Source organism: Xiphophorus couchianus, chromosome 23, assembly GCF_001444195.1.
Source record: "Xiphophorus couchianus chromosome 23, X_couchianus-1.0, whole genome shotgun sequence".
NCBI classification, from domain to species: Eukaryota; Metazoa; Chordata; class Actinopteri; order Cyprinodontiformes; family Poeciliidae; genus Xiphophorus; species Xiphophorus couchianus.
The window spans coordinates 23,321,510-23,336,353 of record NC_040250.1 but is presented as its reverse complement, the minus strand read 5'-3'; the positions used below and the strand labels follow the sequence as shown (position 1 = coordinate 23,336,353).

The 14,844-nt window shown below is 38.0% G+C and overlaps 1 protein-coding gene across 2 annotated transcripts; it reads left to right on the top strand.

Annotated features, from left to right (window-relative positions):
• The first annotated feature begins 1,640 nt into the window (after window positions 1–1,640).
• Window positions 1,641–13,202, top strand: LOC114139486 (cysteine-rich and transmembrane domain-containing protein 1). 2 transcript variants are annotated; one of them, XM_028009461.1, is made up of 4 exons: window positions 1,735–1,887; window positions 7,354–7,483; window positions 8,740–9,049; window positions 12,171–13,202. In XM_028009461.1, the coding sequence occupies exons 3-4, from the start codon at window positions 8,758–8,760 to the stop codon at window positions 12,272–12,274; spliced, it is 396 nt and encodes a 131-aa protein (XP_027865262.1). In that variant the 5' UTR covers window positions 1,735–1,887; window positions 7,354–7,483; window positions 8,740–8,757; the 3' UTR covers window positions 12,275–13,202. The 2 variants fall into 2 exon arrangements, with proteins under 2 accessions (XP_027865261.1, XP_027865262.1); XM_028009460.1 differs by lacking the exon at window positions 7,354–7,483 and having other exon boundaries at window positions 1,641–1,887.
• Window positions 13,203–14,844: the final 1,642 nt, after the last annotated feature.

Below are 14,844 nucleotides of genomic sequence, written 5' to 3'. Positions count from 1 at the left end.
TAAAAGGTTGGTAAAAGAAGGCATAAAATCATACATTTCAGAAATCCACAAATTCACCCAGTGAGCAAAAATTGGTTCACGGTTCCCAGGATGAAAAATGTTGGTGGCCCCTGTTCTAGAGAGTTCTCATTTTGCATAGTCTCATGCAAAATGAAAAAATGCAAAATTTCTCATGCAAAAATTTTGCGTTTTAATTATGCAAAATGAGAGTTCTCATTTTGCATAATAAAATTGAAAATTAAATATTTTATTCGATTATCCAATTGTCAGAACAAGTCATAGATTACCCGACTAAAATAATCATTTGCAACAGCCCTAATTACACAAATGGCGTATGGAGCCCTGGCGTCCTCTTCTGGACAGCATCACGATCATCAGTTCCTCTCAACCACAATTTGAAGATGTTTGGCTGAACAATGAGGACATTTTGAAGGTTACAGAACAGATCTTAGCAGGGTTTTAATGAAAATATGTTGAAAGCTAATGCTGAACTGTTGTTTTAAATTTACCAATGTCCAACATAAGTTGTGTTTTATTCTCGTAATTTTATTAATTGTTATATACAGTACAGACCAAAAGTTTGGACACACCTTTTAATTCAATGAGTTTCCTTTATTTTCATGACTATTGACATTGTAGATTCACACTGAAGGCATCAAAACTATGAATAACACATGTGGAAATATGCACTAAACAAAAAAGTGTAAAACAACTGAAAATACCCCTTATATTCTAGTTTCTTCAAAGTAGCAACCTTTTGCTGTGATTACTGCTTTGCACACACTCTGCATTTTCTTGATGAGCTTCAAGAGGTCGTCACCTGAAATGGTTTTCACTTCATAGTTGTGCCCTGTCAGGTTAATAAGCGGGATTTCTTGCCTTATAAATAGTCATGAAAATAAAGAAAACCCATTGAATTAGAAGGTGTGTCCAAACTTTTGGTCTGTACTGTATATATATATATATATATATATATATATATATATATATATACACTAACAAATATTAGTACTAATACTAATATTAGTAACAAATATTAGTACTAATATTTGTTAGTACTAATATTTGTTAGTACTATTTGCTAATATTTGTTAATATTAGTACTAAGTAATATTACTACTAATATTTGTTAGTACTATATAGTGTACTAACAAATACAAGTAAGATATAGGAGCTTGTCGTAAGTCACCAATTCCTTAATATTAACTAAAGTAGTAGTTCCACTGGCAGATTTTGTCCATACATGATGTAGGAAAGATGGCTTATGAGTAAAATAATCTGCCAGGGGACTTTTTTTTTAACAGCTATGTATGCAATTTGTGTCAAAATACTAATGAAACTAATACTAATATTAATACTAATTAGTATTAGTATTAATGATATTAATACTAATGATGCCAAATTTCTATTACCCTTATATTTAAATCTACAGAGGCAAAAGCAAGAAAGTGAGCTTCTACTGATTAACACAAATGAGTCACTCATCTCCGCTTTTTCCTCCCGTGGTGTTTGCATCGTCATCCACAGGATGCTGTGGATGTGGGTCTGTTTAATCTTTCATCAAGTCAAATGATCAGGAGTCACAGGAGTTTCTTCTTCCTGACGTTCGTTCAGTCATCGTCCACGTTTTTGATTGGACGCTGTGACCAAGGGCCGTGTCAACCGCCAATCATGTGATTTTTCTATCAGAGCTTTTTTTTTTCTATTATTGTTAGGCACGCCCTTCTAAATGACGTCACGTCCAGCCACGGCTGTACGCACTGGGCTTCAGGAGGAGGGGTCGCTCATTGCGGTAAAAATAGTAAAGAAAACAGCACGGGAGAGTGAGTTTGCTGCTAAGCTAACACCACTGCGTTCATAGAAATATCGGAGCCGTTTTGTTTCAAGGTAAGCGGTTCATTGTTTCCGTTAACTTCAATATTTATGTGTTTAGGAGCCTTTTGAATTTGAACCTCTGGGCAGGGTTATGGCCTGGATATGCCGTGTTATGCATGTCTAATATTGACAGGCTAGCTTAATATTTGATACGGGGCTTAAATGTGATTATTAGCTAGAAATACAAACAAAGCTAACATGGAGACATTGTATAAGCGCATTTTTAGCAATTTTCAGTCAAATTAGTGTTGCTAAGCAGCTAAACAGAACAATATCATATATCTTGGTTTCGTTTATCTTAAATGTTTTATTAGTAGATTAATTATAGTGAGTGAGCAAATGGTGAAATGTGCTCACCCACTTGTGTGAAAAAATATCTGTGGTGATGCCTCCTAATGAGCTCCAAAGGGGTGTCTTGAAATACAGCTTACCTTGTGCCTTCATGTCCCTGGAGACTGGGAAAAGAAAACATGGGCTGCTAAGTTACAGTAGCTGCTCTATTTCATGGGAAGCTCTGGCTTTGTTGTAAAAGGAAACTGCCTCAGCTTTTACCTGGGTACCATGGACCTGGGTTTATCAGTTTCAGTGATGACAGTATCGGCTATGACTGGGCCTATTCCAGACGGCTTCACAGATCCCCCAGATGAACGTTCCTCTCTGTGTGTATGTGTCTTTTTGTGATCTTATCACCAAGATCCTGTTGTGAAAACATGGTTTGAGGTAACCTACACACACCTGCTGTTCGGAGTGGAAAGACATAAAACAGGTGACACCCATGCAAATGAAGACGAGACCAGTCACGTAGATTAGATACGCAAACAAAAAGCAGTACTTTGTTTTAGTCAAGAGTACTGAATGAATTCAACCTTTTTTTTTTTTAGCCAAATTTACTTACTTATTTTATTTGACCTTTTTGTAACCAGGAAAGTCCCACTGAGATTAAAAACTCCTTATTCTTTCTTAAGAGAGTGCTGGCCAAGAGGCAGCAAAGGCTATAAATCAATTGCAAATAGTTACACGTCATACAAATAATTATTAAACATAGTCACAAATTAAAGAAGTCATCTCTAGTGCTCTCAGTCTGGACTTAAATGGGCTCAGTAAAATAAATTCAGTTAATTTCTAGTCCCTTTGCAACATATATTCTTGACTTGAACCATTTTTATGTAAGACACAAAACAGTGGGCCAAGAGACAAACTTTAGTGTTGGCACAGATCCTCATTGGTTTCAGATATTAGGTCTTTCTTTTGAATGAAGCTCCACCTCAGTGTTTAGCCTGTAATCTAACACCAGAAGATGACCAGTGTTTTTGTTTTTCTTTTGTTTTCTGCATTTGACTTGTTGGCATAGCGAAAGCAGGAATTTTGTGTAATACTGTCACTGTGGTGTGAAAAATAAATAATCAGAGAATTTCTTTGGATACAGTTTGAGGTTTTTTCCAGCAACACTTTGGTGCTGAAATGTTGAAACTGGACTTGTGCTTGTTATTAGTATCAAGGAGCACCAGTATGGAGTAAGATAACTGTCAAAAAGATGTACGCGTCTGAATCTAACATTCATATTTATATTAGTATTTCAATGAAAGCAGACAATGTCGATCAAGATGAGACTTTTATTGATTTTATTAATTGCGTCTTGTAGTGTATAAATCTGTCCATCACTAATCGTTATCGGTCATGCGCGTTTGACTTTTAGTTTAGCTTTTTAAGAAGCTGACAAGAAATCGATTCATGTATCTATGAAAAACCTTATTTATCATATATGATGCTATAATATGTGTACTTATACATTCTTCTGTAAACAAGCGAATGTGTCGCGGCAGTAGAGACATGAGCAGTAGAGACGTGAGCTGGGACACTGGTGGAAGACAGCGACTTCATTCCTCCCTGTAAAAAGTTACAATTATTTATTTAACCATCACTGTTAGACTTTCAACAATTTTTTGATGTTGGAAGTTGTTACTCCTGAGAAACAACTAAAATGCAACTATTTTTTGCATCAATGTTGGGGAAAGAAGAGTAAGAAATGTCCAGTAACAAAACTGTATTTCATGCAACACATTGAGACGCTGCATAGCTTTTTCAGGCTGACAAAGAGAGCGAGATTTTCAGCACATAATAATAGAAAGGCTAAATGTATCGCAGAGTAGTTTCATATAAAAAGAGTGCCATTTGAGTTTTCAACTTAAATGACTGAAAGCCTTTGTCTGTGTGATTTGGGAATGATTGAGTTTAGGAAATCTCGGAGCCAGCGCTTTGTTTCTTGGGAATACACACATGGGCTGCTGCTCTAGTAATGTCAGGAGCGCTACGATGTGTTTATTTTTAATATAAAATGCTAACACCAGTTTTGAGTCATTTTGCAAAATCCTTGTACATATATATATATATATATATATATATACTGAATGCTCATAGACAGAAAGCCTAGAGAGAATATTTTGTATGCTCTTCTTACATCTTTTTATATCAGCTTTATAGAGAAATATGAATTGACTATAATCAGAGATTGGTAGTCAACTCCAAATTTCAGGTTGTGTATCTCCAATCAATGTCAAAATGACAATCTATAAACGCTCTAAGCATTATTAGTGCAACAGTGATGATTTACATATTTTGGTATCAATAAAAGACGTTTAATCGTTTTTAAAATATTTGTTTTTGTGTCTTTTACCTCTTATAAACACCATACCTACTCCAAACATTGATTATGTTTGGAGTAGGTATGGTGTTTTTGGAAAACGCCACCCTGTTTTCCATTACATGACTTCATGTTTCACAGACGTACCGTGTTTAAGAGATAAGCATGTATTGTACCAATCATCTTGGGATATTTCCCAACAGCCACAATAAAACTAGTAGCTGATAATACGTAAGAAGTAATTAGAAATTGTATTTTGAGCTAAATATTAGCAGTGTTAATTTTTCCAAAGCAGAAAACAAATACACACACACACACACAAAAATAAGGGTTTTCTTTCACTATCTTTATTTATGTAACTCCTGACACAGACAGTAGGTGGTTAAGATAACCAGGAGGTGTTTACAGTGTACATACAATGTGACGAAGAAATCCCAGGAGGAGAGGCAGAGATTCAGATTACCATCTACCCCCATTTCTTCCATTGTTATTATTGTTGTACATAAATGTGGCGACGGACATCATGGTGGCTTGTGATGGTCCTCGGATCTATTTCATCGCAAGCGATTAGCGGTTAGCTATAAAAATCTACTTGCCTTCAACCTTTGTTCCACTCGAACAAAGGTTTTTCATTCACGTGGAACGAAAAACCTTCAGGTGTTTGTTGGACTCGCCAAGTAAAGCTTAATCATTAAAAACCTTTACCTGGAATCGTGTTTATGAGTTTTCTCCCTCATTTGCACAACGTTTCACACAGCCCTCGTAATGCGAAATGTGTGATCTAGTTGGACTTCTCACATTTGTGTGTGAACGAAGAGGGAAAATGAGGTGCGAAAGTGGAACCGGTGAAGGCCGTCTATTTTCACATTCTTTTTTTTTTTTTTTTTTAGTCCCTCCTGTTCTATATGGTTCATTTCAGCAGCCTCATTTTCTATGCTGAAGTCTTTGTGAAGCGTAAACTAATGGTACTTATCTCTGGTGGAGTTGTGATTGACCACTGAGCTGTGAGACGCCTTCTGCAGTCGTGAAAACAATCTGCAGGGATTTTCTCTGCTGCATGTGGCTGAGTTTTCATTCTGTGCAGGAGGAAACTGGTCAGAGAAAAGGTAGTCGGTGATCATAATGTGTACTTTTTTCTGTGCTGGGAAACGGTTTCATCATTTTTGTCCCTTCCTGAGAATGGTAAGATGTCTTATCTGGGCTCAGGAGAATTCATTACCTAATGTGTCTCTGGAGGTTTCCTAACAATCCTACAGGAAGACAGGGCAACGGAGACAGCTGATACTCGTGTTTGCTTTACTCCCATTGTTTACAGCAGAATGTACAGTAGGTCTAGGTGGAATCATGTCTCTCAAGTCTTGCATAAGAATGCTTGAAGTTCTAACAGATTTTTTAAACAATGTTTTAATATATCACAAGTGTAGTTGCAAAAAATAATATCTAGTAGTTTTGTGATGTATATTATCGCTGACTATTTGGTTCCATACAATGATAAGTTGTATTTTATTGGGATTTGATGCGACAGGTGTCTAGGAAAATAAAACTTTGGCGTATTTACTGGGAAGACTGAACTGATAATGAAGGTTTCTGAGCAAGTGCTTTTCTTATGGAACTGATAACGGAAGTTTCAGAGGAGATCTCTGGACCTTATCAAAACCGAAACTCTTTTGAACTGAGTTTGATTTAGGGGTAGAAGTACCAATTAACCAGAGTGGGAGAAACAAAGAGAAACTCCCTACAAGGGAGAGATGGGCACCAGACATCGTGTACATGGAAGGAGCATTGTAAGTTTCACTTATTCTTCCGTCTTCTTCCTCTGTCTTCTCTATCTCTCTCTCTAGCCTGATCTGATTTTTCAAAATAAATATCTAAAGACAAATGCACATTTCTCTGATTGACTCAGTGTTTCACTAATTATCAAAAGAATTTTCCTAAACACAGACCAACACTAAGTTGTGTTTACTTGTGAAGTGGAAGAAAATCAATTCTGAGCAGGCAGAGACTGAAATGTTGGCCCATTCTTCTTTGCCAAATAGCTCAATCACAGTCTGATTGGCTGGATATTTACTGGGTGGGTACAACAAAATGTGAAGTCTTGCCACAGATTTGTAATTGGATTTGGGTCTTGACTTTGACTGGGCTCTTTTAACCTAGCATGAGAATGCTCTTTGTTGTGCGTTTCGGGTCATTGTGCTGCTGGAATGTGAACCCCAGTCTTATGCAGATTCTGCACCAGTCCGCATGCCACTGGGGACCAGGCCCGCCCATTCACGTATCCTGGTCCTGCCGAGTCAGACTACACCGAGGAGTGGTTATGTCTGAGCCGTCTTTAAATGCAACGTGAGCATTCACATGCTAACGTCTGTTTTACACCTGTGGCCCAGCGAGAGGAGGTGATGCAAAGAAGGATTTTACATAAAATCAAGAAAATTGTAGACAACCTTTAGCATCCTCTTCAAGAGACAGAGTCTTTAGTGAGAGGCTTCTTCAAATTGGCTGTAATACAGACTGCTACAGGAGATCTTTCCTCCCCATCTCAACATCTACAATCACTCTGAAGAATTTTGAATTAACGTGTTGCAACATTGAATTCAATAATCAGATCAATAATCTTTTTGAATTGAATTAAGTTATGCTGTTGAATTCAAATAATGTTAGCTAAATGATTACCAGTTAATCCATGCCGTTATGTCATGCTAATCTTCGTAACAAGCTTATTAATTTTCTTATCTATGTTACATCCCTTGCTGGTAATTTACTGCCAGGAATAAACACAATCCTGTTGCCTTTCTCTGAAGAACTATGGAAAAAGAAGTTACTTTTTTTTGTTACAATAGAGCAAAGTAAGGGAGGCGACATCAGAGCAGAGGCCAGCAGCAGGGACAATGACTCAGGGTGTTCAAGGGTGAGGAGGAATTAAAACCTGCCGAGAAAAAGAAAACGTCTGTTGGAGGAAAAACCAGCGAGGTAACAAGGATAGGGTTTTTACAGACATTTCAGGATTGCTCTCATTCACACCCCAACATATGTTTTGTACCTTGCATAGGCAGCATACTGTTCCTGTTCAGGCTCTGCCATTAGTTTAAATGGGTGAGCTGGCCCTTTAAGAATACTAGGAAATAACTGTTCAGCCAGTGTGTTGCAGAGGTGGCATAGTATGCTGCAAGAGACTGAGACAGCAAGATGTTGTGTTCTGTATCTGTGGTCAGATTAAGAAGTATTCCTTTAAGTACTAACTAAATTCATAACTGGATAACAGATTGAATTTAAAGTGGAATTATTTACAGTATTTTGCAGTGGACATTTATTTTATAATGATGTAGTAGGATATTTACAGGTTTCATATTGAGGGAGAGTTATTGCATTCCTGTTTGTATGCCGAGTTTGTTTATTTCAGTTTCAAACCTGCCATATTAAAAAACAAGTCCAATCCATTGAGGCGTTTCTGACTTTTAGCATGGGGTGTTTAACCGACCGGATCGTACGAAAGGTTTCCTGAAGCCAGTACTGTACAGTTTCCTTTGCAGTTTATTTCTCACAACATCGTCTGATTTAGCATTTAAAGAAATGGACGTCAGAGGTCAGAAACATTAGATTAGTAGATTTCTGCTATCAGTGAGCTAAAGTTTATTCTAATATGAGCGTAATTACTCAGCATTTTCTGGTGACACATGTACATGTCACTGTTTACGTAATTGTTCTTGTATTATTAAACAATGTTATTTTACTTGAAAGGTTACATAAATGTTTATTTATGTATTTTATTAAATAAAAAGCCTGTTTACTATGTGACCCCAATGTAAGCCACAGCAACCCCAGCTAAATCCCTCTGGAACTGGACCTAGTCTTTAGTTTTCTGCAGTTTCCAACTCTAACTAACTTCCACATTGTGGACAGAGAAAAGCGTCAAGTTAGCATGTTGTCAGCATGTGTTTCTTAATGGGGATGGTGTGTTACCTGTTTTCTGAGTACCGTAAACGTTGAACTGGACTTCTAGTGGTTTTCTTCTTTCGACAAATTTGTATTATACTGGGGCAGCAGTAACAGCCTCACTTTTCAAACATTTACTTACAAAACATGATGAGAGTCTTGTATCATTTTCCTTCCACTTTATAGGTCGAGCATGTGTCAACCTATCACATAGAATCCCAAAGAGACACCAAATTTTGTGGTTGTAATGTGTACTACATGTGGTCTAAAAAGTTTGTCTTATTTTTAAAAAGTGACTCTTCAGCCCAGAGATGAATTTCGAGCAGCCGCCTCCGTACCCAGGCAGTGGACCTTCTGCTCCAGGCTACCCAGGGCAGGGCCCACCTCCTCAGGGCTACCCACCCCAGGGTTATCCTCCACAGGGATACCCAGTAAACATGGACCAGCCCAACTCAGCCTACCCTAACTACCCCGCTGGTCCTGGAGGTCCCTATCCTGGCCCAGGACAGCCCCCATTCCAGGGATATCCAGGCCAGCCACAGTATGCCTGGCAGGGTGGACCCCCTCCTGCACCCATGTATGGGGAAGCCCCAAAAAACACAGGTGAGTGGTGTGCAACAACTGCTATAGTGTATATGGGATGTATTGTACTGTAATAGTCTACAGAAGATATTTGATACCATTGATGATATAGGAAGCACAGAGCTGAGTGGACTAGCATGTTAAAGGCTCTGTGATCGCTTAGATGACTGTTTTAGAGAAAGTAAAGTGGACACAAACAAAATGTATAAATCATATTAATAATGTAGGCTATTAAATATTACCATCCCTTCATTTTTCCTGCATGATTTTACTTAAATTGCATTCCTGCAGTACGTTTCAGCCAGGAACATTAGCGTTTTGTCTCTAGTGTGATTAAAGGGCATGTTTGGCCCTTTTTCCACATTTGTTGCACCTTCTTGGGCAAATGGGACATTTTCATTAGGCTGCCGCTGTTTCCCTTTAGTTATCCACCGAACAGGCTGCGCAGCACCACATTAATGAGCGCTGGTGCTGCGGAGCCCTCCGAGTCACAACAGCGTTATTAGTTCGAATGGAGCGTTGCACATGCCATGTCTCATTTTACATATGCTCACCAATATGGCCCTGCGACTGCACCTGTTGCTACTGCAGAGACGTATTAATGGCAGAACGACAGCATCGCCCTCTAGCTCACCTTTTCTAGTTTTCATGTATGCAGAGAGACAGAAGGCCTAACCTGGAGCCTTTTAAAGAGGGTTCTTATGTCAAATGACTATATGACACATGATGACATATAGCTGGACAAGACACATTTTTTCCATTTTCTTCTAACAGCCAAAGTGTTAGATGTATTTAAGCCTTGTCAGTGATTTTTATTTTTCAGATCATAAATTTTGACAAAGAAAACAATCCTTGATTGAAACGTTGCGATTGTGATCAAGAACATGAACAATTAGAACTAGGATGTTTCAACTCGTCTGCAGAACACAGAAAAGATAACTTGTTTTTATTACCCATCATACAGTGTGGGGTGGGACTTAATTGAAGATGCTAAATAAAACTTTAAAAAGCTACTCGTACCATTTTTCAGGAAATGGCTCAAACCGTTTCCTGGAGCATTTCATCAATCTTCTGGAGCAAATGCAGTTAATTTGTTGTACTTTACTTTCTTTCTTAAGTTACATCCTTAGTTATTCGAGTCACCCATTACAGCTTTTTGTAGTATGTTGTGTTTCTAAACTCGTAACTTTGAAACAAGGGGCTATCAATAATCGGCCTGCTGATGTGGAACCGATCTCATCTACTTCCACAAAGGTCTGAGAATAAGTGATAAATTAATAAGTTGACAATTATCACCCCACTGTTGCCAACGTAGTGTCTAAACAGTGTCTAAAAAAAAAATTGGTTCAAATTGAAATTGGTGGGTCAAAAGTAAAATTAGAAAACTAGGGTGCACCCCTATCTGAAACAAGTACGTATTAAATGATAAAGCCAATAAAATAGATTAACTTCTGTATCTGAGCATAAAAATCAGGTCAACAATTCAGATTTAATGTTCTTTTCTAATTATATCTTTACTCTCTGCTAAAGAGTTTAAAAGCTCCTTAAGAATCAGTTTATTGGTGGATTTTCTCTAATCCACACATGATCAAACAGGCCCAGATATATACCATATTTTCCAGACTACAAGTTGCACAAGTCAAAAAAATTGTCATGAAAAGTTAAAAGACAAATAAGTCACACCTGTCATATGACCAGCCAATCTGGAAATTTAAAACGTGCTGCTTATAGTCTGGAAAATACGGTACACAAATCCCCACTATTGTCATTCAGGTGAAACTCACCTTGATTGTGTGATTTTTGTAGCCATCAGCAGACTTCTGACATCATTCTGACTGGACATGGATCGCTTTTCATGGCAGACGGTTTTAGGTTTTTCTCAGCCGGTGTGTTTAATTGCTTACACCTGGCTTTTAGACATAGTCCGCTGAATTTTAATAGGTTTGATGTCAGAGCTTTGGGAACGCCATTTCAGGAGCTTATTATTAACCTTCAGCTTAATGTTGAACTCTATTTATTCCTACAGTCTCACTTCATTAAATTTAATCTGTCGCAGAAGGGTAAAGCATTGTTAAACAATGGAACAAATTGTTTCATTTAGCTGTTTGGAGCTCCAATACTTAAACATTTTTTTTATAAATGCAAAACAGAAAAATAAAAATCTCAAAGGTACATTTAATTATACAGTTTATGGATCGTCTATGAATAACTGTTTCAGCTCCACCAAAACGTTTAAACTGCTCACAGAGTGCAGGTAGTCGGGGATCCTCCGTGTGTAGTCAGGCTTGAGTTTAGAATCAAGGTAAGTTAATTCATCGTCCCCAGTGTTAGAACAATATGTGCAACATAAAGTTCACCGTAAAATATCCCAAAGAGAACAGAGAGCATAATTAACAGTGAGACGTTTTATAAAAGGGAGTGGGGGTGTAACTGCGTATGCAGTTAAGTCAAGATAAGCATTCTCTGGTTGATCAGGCTTCTCGCTGTGAGACATTTAGTTCAAGACAGGAGTTGTTAAATATTGGCCTGGCACTAATAAGATCGTTGCGTCGTTATCAGAGCCGCTTTCCGTTTACGGTCTGACCTGAGGTGGATCAGGCTGTTAAAGGCTGGATGACTGTTTGGCTCTACATAAATGATTAATCGCACAAACAAGGACGGGGAGATGCATTTATTCAGCACCTGTGTTGGATTTTTTTTAGTTCCCTGTTGGGAACATCTGTTAACTTCATACATGTCTAATAGTCTCCTCTAATGTTTCTGATTAAAAACTGTTGACTAGATGAGACGGAAAGCCTCTGCTGTACATGTGGAGTAAAGGAAAGTTTTACTGTTTTATGCTGAAAACTCATTATATGTGGCCAGAGGTACAAAGAGTACTCTGCTCCTGCTGGATTGTGGATCTCAGCTGCTATGGTATTGCCATGGAGATGTGCCTCCTTTGAGGAATGTAATTAGAGGAAATCATATCGGCCCTTGAACTCGCTGCCCGAGTCCTGACAGAGTAATTCTTGGAAATATCTCTGGTTTTCTGCTATTTTTTGGGAGGAATGGGGAAATAAAAATAAATCACCAATTGCATTCTCGATTTCCTTTGCCCTTCCTTATCGTCTCTAACCTTCCGCGTATCTTTCCCTCCCAGTGTATGTGGTGGAGGACAGGAGAAGGGAAAACACAGCGGACACCTGCCTGACTGCCTGCTGGACGGCGCTGTGCTGCTGCTGCCTCTGGGACATGCTGACATAATGTCCTCCTTCATTTGCTCGGCCTTATTAGTCTCCTGTAAGCCGAAAAACCCCATCAACCTTTCCTCCTTTCTTCTTCTGCCTTAAAACCTGGCTCCGTCTCATCTCTTCCCCCTCACCTCATCGTCTCTAATATTTCTCAATAAACAACAGCTCCAGTCTCATAGGGAAGTCTTTCTGCTTGGGCTCTGGTCGACTTGTCCAGAACTTGCCTTGTAGCGGTCTGTAACGGAGCTTCTTAACACCAACATTGTATCTGAGGCTCTTGTTTTTTTAAATTGCGCACCTACACACAACCTTCACACACACACACACACACACACACATTGAGAAAGATGCACATTGTACGTGCTTGTTCCTTCAGTACACACGGATCTCAGGCGTAACTAGTGTGATGCTCTTTGGCACTTTACAATGATTACCTCTGCAAGAAAGAAATCCTGCCTGCCTGCCTGTTGAACCCTGACCCCTTCCCCTTCGTCACTACTCCTCAGCTACCTTAGCAAACAAAGGACTACTCTCCCATCAAGGGGCTCTGTTCCCAAATTTCACCCAGACCCTGGCTGCTAATGAGCTACGGGGGGATTGATGTTTAGAAGCTTGAAATGTATCAGTTTTATTTTAACTTTCTTTTTTTTTTGGCTTTTGTGAAAGTAAGTGAAATGCATTTTTAAACACAAAGGTAATTTTTTGTTGGATGCCTGTTAACTTTTTAATGGCTACAATGTAATGTTGTGCTTTTATTATTATGAAAAAATATTCTAATATTATTTGTCATTTGGACCTTGGAAATATATCTGGAAATATCGTTAAAAAAAACAAAACAACTGTACTTGCTCAACAGAAGAAACTATTAGTCTGTGGATGCCTTTTTTTTTTTTGCTTTGGATGAGATTATTTCATTAAAATAATTTATTGCTATAATTAAAGACTTTGTCGTTTCCAATTATTGGGTGGATTGCAGCAATATGTATGGATGTAAGTGGAGTGTGCAAGAAGCAAGCTGGGCAGAGACTATAGATCAATACCAGCTGTAGAAACCTGGAAATGTTGAGCTTATGTTCGGCGTGCACTTCCTGGTCACACTTAATACATCTGGTAAAAAAATTTCAAAAGCATTAAGAATAAATTATTTTACTGTAGATGCATAGGTATCTAGAAAAATCAAATCTTTAATTTGAGGGTTCAGGTTTGGACTGATAAATTGCAATAGAAAGAGGTTCATTTTTAGTCAGGTGAACCATTCCTGTGTAGAGTTGACCAGTCATGATAACTCATTTTCTTTAGGGTTACGTCAAAGGCCTTTTGCAGCACTTTGATTTTGTTTGGCCCCTGACCACAATTCATTAATGCAGGAAATCTGGCCTGCAGCTACAACCGTTTGATTCAACTGCACCTTTTGTTGATTTTTAGGATGAAATTTGCACTAAATTTTTTTTTCTTTAAAATATATCTTTTTAAAACGTTACGTACAACACTAAGTATCTTATCTTCCGAAAGTCCCTGTCGCTTATTGATAACCAGTTTTGCTGTAAATAAAAGGTGTGTGTGTTTTTGTCACGTCTCTGGGTAACTGAAGCTTGACACAATAGATTAACAGAGTGTAAAACTCATCATCATGCTGTGGAGATTCTTCAGCAAGGACAGGAAAGCTGGTCAAAGTTAATGCGAAGATGGATGGAGCTAAATTAAGGGACCATCCTGACAAAAACAAATACAGACTGCAAGAGTGTGTGCCGACTTTAAACATCCTCAGAATTATATTGGAAAAGTTTAGAACAAAGCAGACTGGGTAGTCCCTAGATATATTGAGTAACTTTTTTGGGAAAAAATTTACTTTTATGTGTGCGCAAATAACATTGCTTCTCTTGCTAGACTAAACTTTACTGAATCAACGTTTTATCTAAAAATGCCAGATACAGACACACGTTTACGGTTTATGTTTAAGTGAGACTTCTTGTCTGTACGCCAGCTTCATTGTATTAATGTTATTTTCTTTCTGCTGAACCTGTTGGAGAACAAGTCAGGATACAGTAAACAGTATATGTTGTGACTAGAAGCGTTTCTCCTGGCTTTAGCATGCTAAAGCCAGGAGAAACACTACCCACTAGAAACACTGCCCACTAGAAACACTGCCCACTAGAAACACTACCCACTAGAAACACTACCCACTAGAAGCATTTATTTGATACGTTTTGTTTTGGAAAAGTGTTTCTTCCTAAATTTACTTTATAATTTTATAAATTTAAATTTTTTTTTAGTCTCTAAGATATCAGACTTTGCACCTAATCCATAATTTTAAAATTTCACATTAGAGGTTATGATCAGTTACTCATTACTTTAGTACTTTTTTAAACTCATACTTAAGTAATTTCTTGGACTTTTTAGCAACTTGTAACTTTCACTTGAGTAAAAATATGTTCGAGTAGAGCTGCTCTTATAAATAAATCTTTTGTACTCTACCCACCTCTGTTGGTAGCAGTGTGGCATTGCAGCAAGAAGGTCCTGTGTTCAAATCCCAACTTGAATGGCCCAGTCAAAGACCACACATAAGCACACCTGTAAATCTGT